We start from the raw sequence: 19,086 nt of genomic DNA, 5'->3' as shown, positions 1-19,086 counted from the left end.
GACACTTAAATAATCAATGCTTTGAATCGTGCGTCACAACACACACTTCTGTATGTAGTCTATAATTACGGAGAAAATATTCTGATGAAAAGCTGTAACCACTTACTGTATTTTCTGGAATATCAGTTGCATTTTTTAACATCTGAAATTGACTTCTATAACATCAAGCAACCGAAGTGCACGTAAACATTCACACGAACAAAACCTATCAGTTCTAGCATTGCTAACTTGACAGCACAGCCTATTTCTTCATCAAACAAAAATGCAGTCAACTAAACATAAAAAAGTTACACTGCCAACTTGAAATTGTCTGTTGTCATTAGCTGGGGAAGTTTAAAGGACGTACGGTTTTCTTATCCGAAGATTTCAAACAAAGTGTATTTCGAATTTCACTTCACCCTCTCTCTTTAAAATGAAATCGCTTCTTGTCCTTTCATGAACTGAACTCTGATGTTCGTGATTACTCGCGTAGTGATTGAGTGAAAGTCATTTGTTGTTTTTACGGTTGTACGGGGAGCAGATTTTTTATCTGCAATTTAAAACTATTCCTAATTTGAATGCTTAACCCTTGTGTTCTGTTCGATTTCTGTGTACACCCCTTATGGACCGGGTCAAATTGACCCTAATTGGATTCAATACAATTCCTCAAAAAGCACACTATGAAAAACAACAAAGATTTAGATACAAACTATAAACTTTTAATATCAACATTTGTCAAACATTACAAAAACATTATATCTGAAAATATGATGTATGAAAATGTTTTTAAAACATTTTTTAAAACAGTTTTGTTTTGACAAAATTGGAAAATAAACAGTATACTGATTTTTTTGCATATATATTTTTTTAAACTTTTTTTTTACATGTTATGCTTTGAACATCGTAACTGAACAAAAAAAAATTGCTGTATAATGAAATTTTTTAATTTTCCTAAGGTTAACTTTCCCTAGTTTCCTAAGACCTATTTTCCTAGTTTCATTATTCACTCACTGGGAAGTGAGAAACCAAACATAACAAAAACATACATCAAATAAATGTTTTTTATTTATTTTTTGGCTCTGTGAAGCTGCCTTTGAAAATCCTACATAAAAGTTTTGGTTAAAAGCTAGGTATTTTAGATATTTTGAATATTGAAATGAGAGCTTATTTTACTATCTGTGTCTGACAAAGATTTTCATCTGTAATTTGCAAATAATTCTGAACACTGTAATTTTAGCTTTTTCAAGTGTGTTTGGTCAGGGTTAGAGCACTTTTAGATGCACTTGCACGTTAGAACTGGAGTTGAAGTGCCCTGACATACAGAAAATAAATGTTTTTATTTTGTGTCTGTACAGTTGCTTTTGAATGGCTGTCTATGAGGGTCAAATTGACCCGCGAACATCACGAACGTAACAGTAATTTTGTTTGTATATGTCAAAACACATCAGCATGTTGAAACTTTGCATGCATGTTCATCATGATAAATGAGAAAAAGTCACAAAATATCAAGAAAAAAAACAAAGGTTAACCAGTATTTCCAACAACTTGAAAATCGAAACGGGTCAAATTGACCCGCAACATAACACAAGGGTTAATCTTATTTGAGTTATTTACTGATGAACTGTGGGTTATTTAACTCTTAGATGTTCTTCTATTAAATAGAAATGACTAATTCTATACAATAAAGAAGAGAGAAAAAATGAAGAGATGAAATCTAATTATTTTTGTAGAATGGTATCCAAGGCATTTTAACATTTGAAAATAGTTTGTGAACTAACTGTGAAAAATGTGAACTATTTATAGGTGTCATTGATCATAATTTCTTTAGTAGACAAATAAAACAGCATTTGCTTGTAATAAATATTTGTATGCGTTTTTTCTGTGGTAATGTAAACAGCAAAAAGTGTTCTAACTGTAATCGGTCTAGCCTAACTTGGAGTCAGCTACATGATGGATTTATATTGTGTTCTGCGAGCTGCTCACGTGATTTACCATGATTTTAATGGAGTAAAATAAGTTATTCCATTTTTGATTCTCTTCCCAAATCGTCACTCACATCTCACCCTCTCTCTTTTTTCCCGGGGATTTATTTGTGAAACATTTATTTTCCTCCTTTTGTTAACTTTGAATACATCACATTTGAATGTGATAGAGTAGAAAAACACTGTAGATCAGACATATTTTTACAGCAAAATAATAGTAATTTTGTTTTTAAAATGAAGTAAATGATGTATATTAGAAATGAGTGGTCTGTGTGTTCATACAGAAATGTTTTATCTTGTGGGGTTCAGCTTTCATCTCTCCTCAAAATTAACTTTAACAGTTTGTGCTTGTTAGGCGAGATAAGGTATGTCAATTTTATTCATGTAATGCTTTTCCCACGTGCTGGTAATTCAGTTTTGCTTTAAATTAGTTTGGGCTTGGTGTCTGTAATAAATATTGTTTATAATCAATGACACTAATTTGTTTATATAATGTATATAATGTTTCTCCATTCCTGTTTTGTACACCATTCAATTTGTAGGATTTTTTTTTTTGTGGCAAGAGTGGAATTAAAAGTTAAAATTATAAACATTTCATTTTATTTACCAGTATTTTACATTATTTCTGAATGTAATAAAACGCAGCTTATACACAATTCAACTTATCCGTGTTTTTTATTATCTTAATGCACTTTTGACCTGGTGTGACTTGTATTCTTTTTTTTTCTGGAAAGTACTGTACTTTCTATCAAATTACTCTCTCGCTCTCATTTTCAGCCGCTCCTGCTAGGGGTCGCCACAGCGAATTACCCTCATTTTTATTTGGAATATGTTTTATGCCTTCCTGACTTGGAGCATCAAACCACTTAAATGCATTAAAATATAATATCATAATACTGCATTCAGCTTCAATGCTGTAACACTAAAGCCTCGCTCACACTACAGGAGTTTTAAAATCCTAACCGATTTTGAAATCTGGTTGCAGCTCACACTTAAGGAGAATCTTTGCAGATTTTCTTACCTCAAATCTTAAACATGCTAACACTACAAGATTTGAAAATCGTGGCGCATCACACACTACACAATGTTATTAAGATTCGTGCCAGAGAAAGCGCCTCACGTGATCTCACGCAACAGATCGGAAGCGGAAAGGTGGATGTAAACAAAATATCTGTCCTTCATATCAAGTCATATTCGTGAAAAGGTTGCCGTGTGACCAAGGAAAGCGAAATCTTTAAAAAAAAATCATCCTTTTAATAAGGATATTTCTAATGAATGGCGTCAGCTCTGTTCAATACAATGATCAGCAGCGTTGCTCAATGCCCATTGCTGCTCAGCTGAGCATTGTAAAGTGGAGCTCAAAGTTAAAATTAAAATAATTAACAGCTTGTTTCATTTAACCTATCTTTGAATGAATATAACTTTATAATGAATATAAATATTTTATAATGAAAATATTTTTGTGTAGGCCTAGGCCTAATTCTGTGAATTACACTGTGCAAACCAAAGTAATAGCCTACAGTAGCTACTACCCACTGGATGAAGAAAGGGCTCTCAGTCTCCACAGAACATAAAATATTCATATTATTTTATTTTTCGTGTTGGCATTTGAGGAAAAAACAATGTTACGGACATGACCGCTCTAAGCGACTTTAAAATATGCTTTAAAACTTTCACAAAGACATCAAACAGAAAGCACAAAACCTTTCTTTAAATCGAATTTCGTTTTGTATTAATTGTATCTTAATTTTAAACAATGTTTCATCAACCAATTGCCTGGATTTTTATAAATAAGAAGTAAATATAGCAGACGATAGATAATCACGAAACGGAGGCGTCGGCGATACTTCATAAATGAACCGAAACTCAGCGTATAAGATAGCCTACTTGCCTCACATACATGTCTACTTTTAAACAGAACAATTCAAAACGAAAGAAAACAGACTACAGACTGCTCTCTGCTCATGTAATCCGTATGAAATGTGCATTTCTCGCGTGCATCCTGCGGAAGACGGAAGAGTTGCAGATGGTTCAGGATCGATATCGAAAAATCTATATTTTTGACAACACTAGATTGTAGGCTACTTAGTTTATTATTTCAGATGCCTTTATTATGCATTTAGTATTTTATTATTATTTATTATACTGTATTATGCTTATTTATTTAGCAATAACTGGATAAATGGAGATAATGCGCGCATCGCGCTGATGAGTCACTCAAAATTACCTCAATGGTAATTCCTTCACCATGACAGCCCTACTTATTGGCTATTGTGACAGTACTGACGTAATCACAATCTTGCTCATCCCGATAAATATCAAACATGTTTGATATGATCGGGGCGAGCCCGATTTGTGTAAGAGCAGATCGGGAGGTGCAAGATTCGATCTGTGAATGCCTCACATTACCAGATAATCTGTGCCGAACATCGGAACCGATCGAGGTCCTCGACAAGATTTTTTCTCCGATTCTCGGGAGGGGAAAATCGGGCATAAATCGGCCTAAAACTCCTGTAGTGTGAGCCAGGCTTAAGATTTCCCCGATAACTGTGAAGACACATTATCTAAATAAATAAATAAATAATTATATTCCTGTTAAGTTTCTTTGTTTTGAATTCCTTTAAATACTTACATAAATGTATGTTTTAAAAATATTTAATGAATAATGGAGTGGTATTGTCTGCTGGACTTAACGTGCTAAATAACGTGTGGAAACTATGCCCTTAAGCCTATTTAATGCTCTTTAAGAAAGTTATTCATGTAGTAAAATCAACCCACGCTCAGGAAAAATGTGTGCCTGTGGCAACATCTTTGAAAAAATGTAATTATGTTGCTTCTTGCACGTTTCATGGCAGTTTTAAAGTCAAATATCCAATGAGTGACGCTAAAAATCTTGTTTAATTGCACCAACTTTTAATATGTTGGTTTATATACGGTAAGTGATGCTAAAAGATTAATGCTCTAAAAAAAAATGTACCACCTACATTAAACCCAACAAATGATGAGATAAAGATGAGCTGAAGCAACAATGCCATTTTACCTTGTTTTTACGCACTTTTGAGCTATTTTTCTGAAGAGCTTTTCCTTGCACCCGCAACCAATTAGTTAACAAATAATGCACTATGGTAAAGGTGTTTTGAGGTGATACAATATTATTGTACAAGGAACCATGCGAAAATCAGGGGTCGTTTGCACGACACCATTTTCAACTAAAAACAGAAAACCCTTTATGCGTTTTGGCCGTTAATTTACAGGACAGCGGTGTAAAATAAAAATTGAAAACGGGTTTCAGAGTGCACGTTTTGAAACCGATACCATTATCGTCTCCCAGTAAACAGCAAAAAAAGCGAATTTGTTCAAATCGCCAACTACTGGCCTGGCAGCAATATATAGCGTTTTTAATCATTTTCACAGATCTGTGTGAGCGGGGATCGTTTTGACAATGTTGTCGTCTGTACGTGAAAAACAAAATCGTTTTTTTTCCGTTTTTAGTACATTGTTGTTGTTTATACGTACCCTTAATCTTCATTAATAATAAATTGCCCCTGTGTAATCAGAATTTGTTTAAAAGAAATAAGTTTTTTGTTTTACTGCCCCTAGTGTTCATTTGTTACTTTTTTCTTTTTTTTCTAAAAATGTATGTAGAGGCACATTTTTTCTAATAAGCAGAGTTGCACAAAACTGTTCTTCTCAACCAAATTCAACTCAATTTTAAGCCTTAAATATGTTGAATTGGATTTATATTACCAAGCGGTAAAAGCTGTTTTGTGCGTAAATCTATAAAAGATAATGCGAACACACAAACACACAGGGCCAAATTAAAGCATCACCTCACCGCAGGAAAGTTTAAAAATGAAGCACTTGTGAAGCTGAATCTTTCCACTGCTTTCTGCATCAGTCATTATGTGATTGACGATAACCTGAATTTCACACAGTCCAAGTTCATTTTGGAAATTTCACAAGACGGAAAATTAACATGTCCAGATTTACACAGATACGACATGGAATCTGATTCAGGTGCTGAGGTCAACGGAAAATGTAATTGTTTTAAAAAAATAAAATGTGAAACCTCCATTTAAGCAGTATGCCATCTACTGTTAACACAATATTACTTACAGTATCATTATGAAAGATACTATATTAGTCTTGACCATTACTACTGTAACACTCTGCCGGAAAAATCCGCTTTAACCAGTTTAAGCTGGCCTTGCAAGGTGTCTAGCTGGTCTACATGGTTCACTAGTAGTATACTTAATAACTGGTAGAGTCTATTAGAACCTCTTGGTCAAGATGTTTATACCTTATAGCCCACCAAACACAGCTTTAGCACCTTAACACGCTATGAGACATGTATAATATATACATGTTTAGTGCTAACTTAATACTTTTTTTCAGTGGGTGGCAAATCAAATCAGAGGAATAAGCATTTTGAAGATATGCGTTTGCTTAATTCTGTGGTTTAAAATCACCTTTGAATCTAGGTCAACACAACAGTTTTGTCACAGTAATCTGGCAATGATGGAGGACACCATCAATAACATCAATGTTAGAAATATATGCAGTTGATGGGGAAGATATTGAATCGAAGCTAACTAGATGCAAAAGATCTTTATCATCACAATATAAGAGCAAATTTTATTTTACAGAATCTTTGAGTCATGATTACATTTAGGGCCAGATTTACTAAACAGGGCAAATTATCGTGAGCGCAATCCTATAAAAGCCCTGATGGGAGCGAAATGTTCTGAGCGTGATCTACTGACAACGCACAAATTAAAGAACACAGACGCAGCCGGATCATTTCCACAATGACCAACGCAAACTACCAAGAGCAGCGCAAATATAGCATCTGGTTTAAGACATGCTTTTTTGGGTGTTCAAAAATGGTGCAAACACCAGTAAATTGACGAGCGCAAACCTTAATAAATCACCTTGCATGATTCATTTAAAAACTCTCCTCCCATAAATTTTGCGTCTGAAAGGGAAACTCCTACAAATGCATATGTAATAAGGCCAGCCGCAAAAATAACCGTGTCCACACCTTTTCAGCGCTAACTTTACAGTCACTGCGTGTCTTTAGTAAATCCTTATCCTGCCAGTAGTTTTTTAACACCAAAAGAGGGTTTGCGCTAGAGGAAGTTGTTAGTAAATCTGGACCTTCATCTGTTACAAAGGAATGGCTCAAAAAATACATAATGGTTACATAACTACAAAGACAATGTGCAATTCAGCTAGTCCATGTTATTAACGGTTATGTTTGTGAGGGGCAGACATGGCATTACTGGATGCTTGAATCATGAATCCTTTAATTCATGAAGATGAATTGGTAAATTGAAATAAAATGTCAAACTGGGAAACAAAATAAGAAAAAGACCCCAAAAACACTCACCAGTGTATTGGCTGCAATGTAACCATGAGCAGATTTATCTGGAAGCAAAAAAATCCATTAGTCAGAGTTTTACTCAAGCAACCTAATTTAAAATATAATTATATAAATGTAGTATGTATCAAATCCCAATTGCAGTCAGTGTAATACTAATTCTAAAGGTACTTGGTTTGGTATTGTCCAGCCACTCTTAAGAAACGGAGCCATTTGTGCTATTTATACTAATATAGTAAGTTTGGTATTCATATAATTCAAATATTCATACTTGGTTACCTCCAAGAAGTTTTAGGGTTACTGCACCACATCATTTTATTTCCATTTAATGGTGTTTGTTGTACCAAGAAGAATTAATAGATTTTTAATTGATCACTATGATTTGAAGTACCGAATTTCATATAATATCTATAAAAAAAATGTGTCCTAAAAAATAATTCTTAATCCTGCTAATTACATGCAAATTAAGTTATAGAGACATACTATACATAACAAAACAGGCACCATTTCATCGTTACAATACATTTTTCAAGGTAAGGCCCATGGATTTCATTTGGGGTTGGCAAAAGAAGAAGAAGAAAAGCCAGCCTACTTAAAATCTACAGAAAATGAGAATATCTAACCATGACCATGTATAGCCTTTATGTATATACTTAAGTCAGTTGTTATTGCGATCAGAAAGCTTTGTGCAACAGGGGTAGCCAGAGGGGTTGTCAAGCTTCACTACAGGGCCACCATATTTGCATGTGTATTTGAGTGGGTGTGTGTGCCTCACCTCCTGACGTGAAGCTCATGTATTTCTGGTTGTTGACAGTCTCTTTGGAGTCGTAGAACTTGAGAACATCTATAACAGCCTGAGGGTTTTTCTTCTGTTCCAGCTTAGTAATATTAGACGTTTGCAATAACCGAGCCCATTGCTCTGGAATACCCTGTTTATGTGTGCATTGGAAATAGAAAAAAATGGACATAAGTAAATCCAGCCCGTTCTCATCCCAAGGCGTCATACATGTGACGCTTTTGACATTTCGTCGAAATCTTACGCACATGGCATCCTTTAGCGTCAATATGAGACGCAGATCCTAAGGCGTCATAACCGTAACCCTACCCCAGACCTAAACCTACCCATAACAGTGCGTGTTATATTGACGCAAAAGGATGCCATGTGCGTAAGATTTCGACGAAATGTCATATGGCGTCACCTAAATGACGCCAAAGGATGAGAATGTGTTGGTAAATCATACATCTTTTGCACGTGCCGAACACAAATGAAAAAGTAAGAACCCTGAACCAGACTTTGTGACATTATTAGCAATTTCTAAACCAGGGGTTCTCAAATAGCGTATCGTGGTCCGGTTCCGGAGTCCGGACCCTGGTTTGGCTCCAACTGGACCGCGAGACATGACAACAGTAGCACCATTTCTGTGCGCATTGGTTCTCTCTCCTGCGAAAGACGCTAAATCGCCACATTAACAACAGTAGCGAAAACACAGTGAACAGCAAAATAGATCAATACTTTCACAAATAACACTAAAGAAAATGAAAATGCCGCAAATACAATTATTTATGTCACATGACTCCAACCATTCACGTTTTTTGACAAGACGTTTTTTTCATCTACATTTAGCATTATTAATCAGCATGTTAAGAGAATTTCATTAAGCAACATTATAACTGGGGAAATCATTTGGAGATGATAACTTAAACTTTGAAATTACTGGTTAATTTTGTTTTCTACTCATGATGAGGGCATTTTGATAATTATTTACATAGTTTGTTTGTTTTTAGTAGAAACTTATTTTAAGCAAAATACTGAAATGGTCCAGAATTCAAGAGGAAACCCTGAACCCCCATACAGTATTTCTCTCTAAACATAATAATAGCCTGATGAAATATCTGATCTTACCTTTTAATATTCATATCCAATTGGGCTGAACTGATGATTTTTATTATTACTATTATTCTCAGACATCACTGCTTTGGATCTGAGGGCCCAATATACTAATCTTTGATTCACCAACTATTTTCTGCCCAAGTGGAAATTGATAACTATTCCAAAAAAGTATTGTCTGGACCTCCACTGGGAAGGAAATTTAGAGACCGGACCTGGAACTTTAAATGAATACCCCTGATCTAAAAAAAACATTTGTGAACCAATTGAACTAAAGTTGCAGAAATGGCTATCACTCTATACTGTGTGATTACAATAGTTGCATGTATGATAAATACATGAATTTGCAACAATACTTTAAAATCTATGGCACTGGTGACAGACATGAAGTTGATTACATCTTTATGGGCCATTCACACAGACAGGACACATTCTTTCATTCAAGTGCAATGCGTTTTAATAGTTTTGAAAAGCTTTCCCCCCCTTTTTTTATTTATTTGAATTAGATTTGACCTATATTTAAATATTTTACATATAGCATTTGCCCGTTGTATTTTTAATGATGTTCAATCAAAGGTTAAAAAGTGTGTGACGTTAGACAAATATATAGAGGGGTCAAATTTATTTCAGCACATTCTGTCACTAAACAATATTGGCGTTATGGCATTTTTCTAAAAATCCTCCATTATAGTTTCTGATTTTCATAACTAATGCTATTATTTAAAACAAACAAACACACATGCCATATTCATACTGTACACACATGCCAAATGTCATTAAAGGACACCATTCGCATGAACCATTCATCACAGAAAACAATGACTCTCAAATGAAAAACCTAAAACCCCAGAGACTGGGTGAACTCACAGTGAACTCCCCCGTTACTGCGTCAAAGCCTACATGGATAGTGTGCTCGAAATCAGAGGGCAGGGATATCTCTGGACGCTCTTTCTCTTTCTTCTTATTGGCTGTTGAATAGAAAAACAAACACTTTTAAACCTTACGGATCAGCTCATTAAAACAGTACCATTCGGTTTGAATGGTACAGTATAGCCATTCAGGGTCTCTGCTGGTTTGCTTAAACCAGTGTGGATTATACTGGTAATTGCTGGTTTGGAGGAGCTGGTGAAGCTGACTAGCCAAGGAAGTCTTGCTGGTTAAGCTAGTTAGCCTGTTAACTGTCAGTGTCCTGGCAGTGGGACGTTTGACGCACTTTTATTATTACCCTTTTTTTCATATCACATATTTTCGTAATTAAGATAAATGAGGTATCATTCGAAAGTTAAACACACAGAATTTTTTTTGAAATTGGACATTGTGTTACCATGAAAACGGTGGTTTAAAACCTTTTAGCGGGCTAACGTTTGTATGATCTTAACTTCCGATTTGGAAGGCAACTTGGTTAAACATGTTGCTTTGATCCAAGTTATTTTGTAAAATATATATTTTGTAGAAAAAACATTTTTTTAGTTCAGTACATTTGAATTACAGTAAACTGAAACTTCTATAACTTTTTACACTTTCATTGAAGTGTACATCTGCAATACAATTCTGAGTGAAAGGAGTGTCCAAAGCGTTCATGAATTACAACCATTTAAGTTCAGATTTAGGCTCAAGGGCGGGGGACAAAAATAAGACAATTTTAAATTATTAGGTCAGCAAAGAATCTGCGCCCACAGTACACTGCAAGAAACTGTAGATTATTGCAGAACATAATGGTCGGTCATTTGCAAAGTTTTACCTGTCCCTTATATGTTTTTATTAAATATTTTGGCTAATTTAATTATGCTTTAAAGGTGCATTGCGCAACTTTTCATGTTAAAAATACCTGTTTTTCTTCCTATACATGCTTAAAGAACTGCCTGATGGGCTGAATGAGCCCTTCTCTGCTTACTGATATTGCCTCTATAATCCTGTACAGTAAAATATATAAGAGGGATTCGGGCTCGAATTTGAGACTGGGCGTGACGTCATGCGCGTTCACGCTCACCAGGCTGTCTAGCAAGTTTGTGTATTCGCCGGCGCCGCCATTCTCCGCATCAGCGGACAACTCGTGCATCAAAAGTAGAAGATGGATTCAAAGAGACCGGCTTGTAGTCCATTCCAAACCCCAACGCAAACTCCACGTAAAGTAAAAAAAAGAAAAATTTTGTCTAGTGCCACCAAAAGGGCCAAATTGGAGTCAGACAGGCGTCGGAGTAAGACGAGAGTCAACCTCGGGAAATGGAGAGATCTCCGGTCTGCTCTTGGTCTTAAACGGGATCCTCAGTTGGCTTTTTTCTTGATAAAACGGTAAGATATAGCCCAGTCTCTAATGTTTGATACGGCCAATCTATGTATGAAAACAAATGACGATGCGTAAAATGTGTAATGCTTTAGCGTAAGTTAGATACATATACAATCAGAATTGATTTTATACCATTGTCAGTGAACAGTTTCATAAACTAGGAATTGTGTTCGGACCAACAAGGAAGAACGCTGTTGCATTGGCTATATTGTCTTTTTCGGTAAAAAATAGTAAATAGTAAATCCTTTCACTGCTGTCACTGCTATCCTCAGTGCTTCTCTCCACAGTAACATCAAATTGGTCAGAGCTTGTATTCTATCAAAACGAGGAAAACGTAAAATATTTTGGTATTGTGATAAAATACATGTTAATGTGTCAATACAAGTATTGACACATTTCACATTAATGTTTGTCAGTGTGTATTGTCCCTGTCAAAATATCTACTAAATAAATCAGCGCTACATGTAGTTTAGTGAATAGCAAAACAGTTCAAGATTCTTGAGTGGGATAACATGCTGAAAAATATGACCGATAATTAGACACAAATTTTGAGTAAATTCTAACAGAAAAAGGATGTATTGTTATTGGAATATTCTCAGATCAATACAACAGGCTGAACCCCGCAAGTCTTCGGCGACTTAGCCTGTTTTGGCTTTTATGAAAACGTCATGGTGACATTTGATTGTTTATTACCTTGAGACATTTGAGTGAACGTTGTTGACCAACCGTGTACGGTATGATTATTATTTTGAACTATTGCGAAGTAATCAATTATATTGTTCATGAACATGTTTTCATAACAATACAATCATAGGTGGATACAGTAAACATATAAACAAAGTTTTCTACTACCCCCGTTTTCCCCTCACACATAAGAGTAATTTACTCAAATGTCTTTCCTTCCATATATTTGAAATGACTTGCAGATTTATAACTTTATTACCTCTGAAGACATTTTGGCTGTACTGTACACCAAAGATCTGTACAGCAGATGCTCTTTTAGTTATGAACAGCTCGTGCATGCGTGCGTGTGCGTGTGGTCTATGAGCGTGCACAACTCTGGTTGCAGTTTCGCTTGTCGCCAGAGGGGGCGTAGTTCTGAGAAACCTGCGTTTTGCACCTTTAAGCATTTTTCCATATTTAAATACATTCCGCATATTTTCCACCACAAAAAGCACAAAAAAAAAAAAAGTGAAAACTAATTCTGTGTGGGACAACTGGGTGCACTTACTTTTGTCTCCCCCGGGAAAGATGGACCTGAGACGGGCTTTCTTGTTCTTCTCTTCTGGAGCCATTGGAAGTGGTTTGGAACTGTGTACTGAGGAAGGGTCACGGGAACTACTGTTCATTCTCAAGGGGGGGGCAGGTGGTTTCTCTTCAATATCGACACTATCGGACATCTTTAGTTGCACTCCCTATGGCCTGCAAAGACGGAAAGAAAGGTTTTGTAAAGTCCATTTTTCAGATACATGATCATTGAAAAATTGGTAGACACTTCACAAGGTTCTAAGCATTACAGTACCCCTCTAGTCAATAATTGTATCCCTTAAAACTCATCTTTGATCATTAAAATTACATATTTAAATGTTTTTCTTGTGAAAAAAAAATCTTCATGCCTTAAAATAGCTTGAATGTAACTCTACACCCTTGCTTCATTTAGTATACACAGATCCATATGCAAATTAGCCCCACCTCCACTCACTCATACAGGGTCATCTACAAGTCGATGTATCAGAATGGTAATCTCTACAACATCGGACATATAACGGCAATTCATTTGATTAGCCTTTTGCTTGACTGGGTTATCAAATAGCTAATAATGTGTTGCTAATGTTACAAAAAACATGTTCTTGTTCGCCATCTCAGAGTCAGACAGTTGCCTTCTAAAATCAGTATCTTTAGAAAAGCTTTGAACAACTCAGAACATCAATGGAGAAAGGCATATAGTTCATCATAACGTCGTAATATATATCACATAGATAATTAAAACGCTATATTGCTAAATGTACCCGATTTTTCAAATCTACAGAAAAAAAAATATACCGGGATGACCTGGCTTCTCTTGAGGCTCCCCTGCTTCAGAGCATAGTTAATGCATGAACGTTGACCATATTGGTTACAACATATTTGATTTGGCGATTTCAAACAGTGTTTTTGAGACTGTCTTTGGTTCACTGCAGTTTTAAGGAGAAAATACTCAGCGATGGCGTTTACTCCTGAATTTGCACATGTTTTTTTCTTAAAGCATATTAAAAACACCACATAGACAGATATAAACAACATTAAAAACTTGATTTTCACCACAAGGGATCTTTAACAGTTATTGTATATATTAATATCAGATATATCATATGTAGCATATGTATTAAATTATAGATATATACGTATAATATAAAATAATAATTTAATACATATGTTTGTATACTGCATTTTGTAATGTATAATGTTGTATGCATGCTTTATAATCAAACCATTAATTAATGAAACCCAATATATAGCATGTCTCATCACAATAATCCTCTCTTATATTTTTTTATTGTTGATTTATATCATGTCCTCCTCATAACTTAAATTATACTCAGTTTGCCAGCCCACTCCGATTATGCAAATAAGCTTTATTTCAGGATTTTAAATAAATATATATATATATATATATATTCCTACACAAATTGGCACTTTAGGATTGTCTGGTCCACCTTCAAGTGGTGTGACCTCTGTAAAAGAGCCTTCCAACACAGAGTGAGACTACCAGAAAATATCAAGTCTGAATAACATTTCCAATGTTTGCCTTTCTTCTCCTCACCTTTGGAAGAATCAAAGGCAAATTTCACTACTACCTCCCTCACTCGAGAATCTCCAACTCCGGGAAAAATCCTTAACTTTCATACACTGTATCTGGATGTTGATTTAACAGCTAAAGGCAATACTACACTTAAACCTTTGCTGAACAAAGGTTTTTAAGATAAGCTACTGACTTTTTACTGAGGTATCGATTGACTGACTCTTGCATTTCCATAATTCCATAGCTTCATTCCATGCATTTTTTCTAAGTTTCATTTATTCACTTTTCGGTTTACTTGTGTATGTGTGCGATATTGCATGTGTTTATATTTAGATTAGTTATTGTGCTTCTGTAGAATAGTTAACAATTTTAAACTAAAAAAACTTTGGTGTACATTCAGTCAAGGTTGTTGAGTGTTCACTGCTTACAATATTAATGTCCCTTAAATTATCCAATCTTGCTACATGCTCTGAATAGTACTGTAAACAGTAAGACATTTATTTTTCCTGGCCAGGGAAATGACATTGCTTAGATATACACTGAATATTTTCTGGGCGATGTACATTTTGCTATACATTTTAAAGCTGATACAAATATTTACAATTAATCATGATGATTCGTAATTAATTATTTATATCTCCTTTTTTGCTACACTATGAACAGAAACAAATTGGTGATGTATCTGAGAGTGATATTATTTGTCAAAAAAAATCAGGGATAATTTTATTTCTCAATTCATGACCCCTTTAATATTTGGATTTAGAAGGGTGCTCGAGTGCCACTTTTGTGACTGCTGCGCACACTCAATGCATTTTTTAATGCACTATAATACCACAGGGCTCCAAAGCAGACTACTACCTGACAGCCTATGTAGCATTAGGTCACCAAAGAGTGAAATCAGATGAGGGACACACTCGGACGGCATTTGGGACAGGGCCAGAAGATGCTGCCCCAAATCCATTCTTTTGGTTTAGAGCAATTTTGAAAGAGCCAGTATTTATACTCTTCAGTAAATAAAGACACTAATGGCTTATTTCTAGTTGTCTCTGCATTAGTCAAGCAGAACATACTATAGAAAAAGAAAATAACTGAAGAAGAACCTTTGAAAATCTCTTTGTGCATCTCTACTCCAACACTCCCAGAGAAAGAGATACAAAAGATGTCACTTGGGTGGAACCCTTTTAAAAAGGTAACATTTAGGTAAAAAAAAAGGACAGGTACCACCAAAGTGACAGGCTTTTTTCCCCTTGAAAGTGATTAAATTAAGAATTAGCTAATGTTAATCAAACACTGAACAGTCATAACATTCCCAACATTCACTGGAAGGAAAACACTCACACACCCACACAAACAAACACAAATGCGGTTTCATCTTTTCAAAGTAATCAATTGTAATTAGCCTGTGACCCTGTGGATGTCATAGATTTTTGCCATTATGAAAGCATACATCAGTAAAGCCTGTCAGTGCAGTGTATGTACAGTTTGCATTCTAGTAACAAACTTTGTTGGTTTGTTGTTCCAATTTCCCCATTCCACATACCAATATGTACAAACCCTGGGCAAAGCCTACAACCTTGTGCCACAATATCAGTATTTGGAAAAAAATTGAGATTTCACAAACAATTTCTTTCATCATAAAGCTAAATTGATGGCAGCTCACATAGTGAGACAAGCCGAAGCAAGCATTAGTCAAAGATCACAACTGTTCTGTGTATCTGCCACAGCCAACTGCAAAATCAAACAAAAGAAAGAGTTTGCCACAATTGGTCATCTTTTGTCTGGGACAGCCCAAAATCATACAATGTGTCCCGGGCATTAAAGGGTGATTGCGGTTCTTCCCATTTCATGCTGCCAATAGGGACTTTCGCACCAGATAGTTCTAGGAACTAGTAGCCACCAGGATGGTTCCCCTAGGAACATTTTCCTGATTGCATTCGCACCGCCAGTAGGAACTCTGAAGTGACGTAAGCCACGCTTGTTGTTGTGACTTTTATTTTGACGGCGCGGCGGACCTTTATTTTGACGGCGCTGAGAACGGCAGAGCCTTAAAACACAGTGCTCGCATTCTCCGTGTTCATTAGTTTACGATCTGTCTAACAGTCCTGTCTAATACATTATTAGATAGAACTGTTAGCCTATACATAGAAAGACAGTATGCAAATGTATTAGCGTATGCCATGAGGTTGTTGCTAGCTGAGCAGAATAATCATGTTTGGCTGCGTTGGATTTTCTCTTCAGCGTAAAGGTCCATCATCTACCTCCTTTTTAAAAATGGGGGTGCTGGTGTTTCGCGTGCGTTCGGCCAATCCGCGTACACTAACGTCATGGATAGTTCCTATAGTGCTGTTTATGGTGCGTTCACGTGCTATGGTAATTATGGTAAATACCAAAAGCCGACGTGGAAAATACACATGAACACCCCCCTCATGTGGTATTTTCCACTGGGCAGCTCGTAGAATATTTTGATGCACGAGTTGCCGAGATGAGATAACCTTTGACCTTTTCAAAATGGCGGAGAGCAACGCGAGAGTCGTGAATGGTAAAAATATATACTATTCATGATCTAGAAAATATACAGCATATTATTTACCGTTTGAGGTTTGATAAATCATCTTCTTGCTGTAGCAGATGACTTAAGCAATCTAAAATAGTTTTAGCTAAATAACAGGTCTGGATCTCCATCTTTTTACCACATTACGACAACAAAAGCACTTGAACGCAACACACTGGTAAATACCATATTTTCCATAGCACGTGAACGCACCATTAGATACTACTCTGAAGTAGGAGATAAATTAGTTCCTCCAAAAGGAGTTCCTAGAAATAAAATCGTTCCTAGTTCCTGCGGTGCGAACACGCCGACATCCAGTAACTTTCGCCAGTAGTTCTAGGAACAATGAAAAGGTTCCTCTGGTGCGAAAGCCCCTAAAGCCATGTTAACATCTTTTCAGACTGAAAGATCCCTAGTTGATAGCTCTTCAAGATTAAGGGTAGTGCTCTTCACCAAGGTGCATCAAACCACCATGCATTTCATTTGATAACACTGAAGCAAGGTACCGTCAACATACTTGTATTTGTTCTATAAGGGTAGTGATGTTTTGAACTCATAGCAGCTGCTTTACAGCCAGTAGCACACATGGTGTTAACTTGATATACAAAAAATTGACCACAAGCATAAACAAAATACAACATGTAAGAAGTCATTATGCTGCTCCATAAAGCAGAAAACAGAAGCATAAAATGAATGAAGAATGAAACTTGATAGCAAAATGTGTTGAATTACTATGTAGATTGCTCACCAAGTCAAGTGACATATTGACATGTCTGTAATGAAAGTCATTTTACATTTTCAATCTGTGGTCCATTCACCTGAGAGAAATGTTCAATTTTGTAATATTTAGGAAGGCTGGATCATAAAATGACAAACTAGATTTAAATTCCACAATAATGTCAAAAAGAAATTCATAAGTGCACATGCATCGTCCATCAGGCCACATCACTGCCTTTTATTTTGTTGAAAAAAAGCAGTAAGGGCTCAAAGCAATACACAGATAGATCCTATCCATTCGTACCTACTGACCTTTGATAGTTATTGATTCATTACAGTGCATTGATTGTTCGACTGATTTGAATTTAACAAATGACAGAGTATAGAGCATGAGAAACTCCTAAACGGCAATGAGTTCATTCATGCATGGAGTCAGTTTGTGTGTATTTTCCTCTGCTGTGTAAGGTGTGGTGCTGACTCTCTTTAACTGTCGTTTTTCTGGCCAAACCGGAGGTCTCACACACAGAATGAGAATTCCCCGTGAGAGCCATAAATCACACCCAGCACACACAAATATAAACCCAAACGTGCATTAAACAGTTTCTGGGTTTTTAACAACTCTTCTTTCCTGCTGTCATCATCATCTGTCATTTTACAAGACAAAATATTGTATTTAAGTGTTAAGTGTAAATTGCATTATGCCATCTCAAACTATGCTGATTTAACTCAGCCTTCAGGAATTGTCCACTAGTGGCAAACAAAACAAAACCAAAGATAAAAATTATAAAAAAAGAAACATCCCTTATTGACAAACCCCACCTGTCACTATCTCTCTCGCTCTCCTGGTTTTCTGTTTTAAAGTGTTTTACATGGCATGATAAATATTTTTACATTCAAATTGCCAAAGCATTTTTAGAATTACTGCATTCAAGTAAAACAGTGCCAAATTGAAAATATAGCGCAAAAGCAACAAAACAAATTAAAAACAAAAGAACTCGGTGTAAATGACAAACAAATATAAAATATATGACATTATAAGGAAGAATTCAAGTAAATAAAAAGTAATAATAATAATAAACATAATAATAATATCACGAGAAAGAGCATTAATAAATTGTGTATAAATCATTTTATTCAATACGGCCATAAAGTAGAGTGTTTGCAAGCAACCCCTTCAGCCATGACTTTATTCACAACAGGGCACGGCTTTGAGAACCTTATTGTTTTTAGAAATGTTTACCACATAATACAAATAAAGCAGAAAAAAATGATGTATTAATGTTACTTTTTTGAAGTAAAATCATTAAATGCAATGGAACAGAAATAAAAATTCATAGGTGTAGCATGCCTCATCTGATGGAGCTCACATAAAACAGAAGGTTTCACTTTATTTTACAGTACATGTACTTACCTAAGAAAGTACAGGGTAATATAAGGTAACTACATGAGTTAAGGTTGGGTTTAGGGTGAGTTAAGGGTTATTACCCAGCTATTGCAATTACTATATTAAAGGGATACTT

At 35.6% G+C, this 19,086-nt stretch overlaps 1 protein-coding gene across 4 annotated transcripts in view; it reads right to left on the bottom strand.

Moving 5' to 3' along the window:
- LOC130082480 (serine/threonine-protein kinase PAK 3) overlaps positions 1–19,086 on the bottom strand; it is a 55,442-nt gene that overhangs the window by 13,819 nt on the left and 22,537 nt on the right. For all 4 annotated transcript variants that reach the window (XM_056247333.1, XM_056247332.1, XM_056247331.1 and 1 more), the window contains exons 2-5: positions 12,748–12,938; positions 10,097–10,197; positions 8,117–8,270; positions 7,351–7,388 (exon numbers count right to left, since the gene is read on the bottom strand). In XM_056247333.1, coding sequence (XP_056103308.1) covers positions 7,351–7,388; positions 8,117–8,270; positions 10,097–10,197; positions 12,748–12,916 — 462 coding nt within the window. In that variant the 5' untranslated portion in view covers positions 12,917–12,938. The remainder of the gene's footprint in view (positions 1–7,350; positions 7,389–8,116; positions 8,271–10,096; positions 10,198–12,747; positions 12,939–19,086) is intronic.

The sequence above is a fragment of the Rhinichthys klamathensis genome, unplaced genomic scaffold (assembly GCF_029890125.1).
Source record: "Rhinichthys klamathensis goyatoka isolate OS25496 unplaced genomic scaffold, OSU_Roscu_1.1 h1tg000046l_1, whole genome shotgun sequence".
In the NCBI taxonomy this organism is placed as follows: Eukaryota; Metazoa; Chordata; class Actinopteri; order Cypriniformes; family Leuciscidae; genus Rhinichthys; species Rhinichthys klamathensis.
This window is presented reverse-complemented; position numbering and strand designations above follow the sequence as displayed.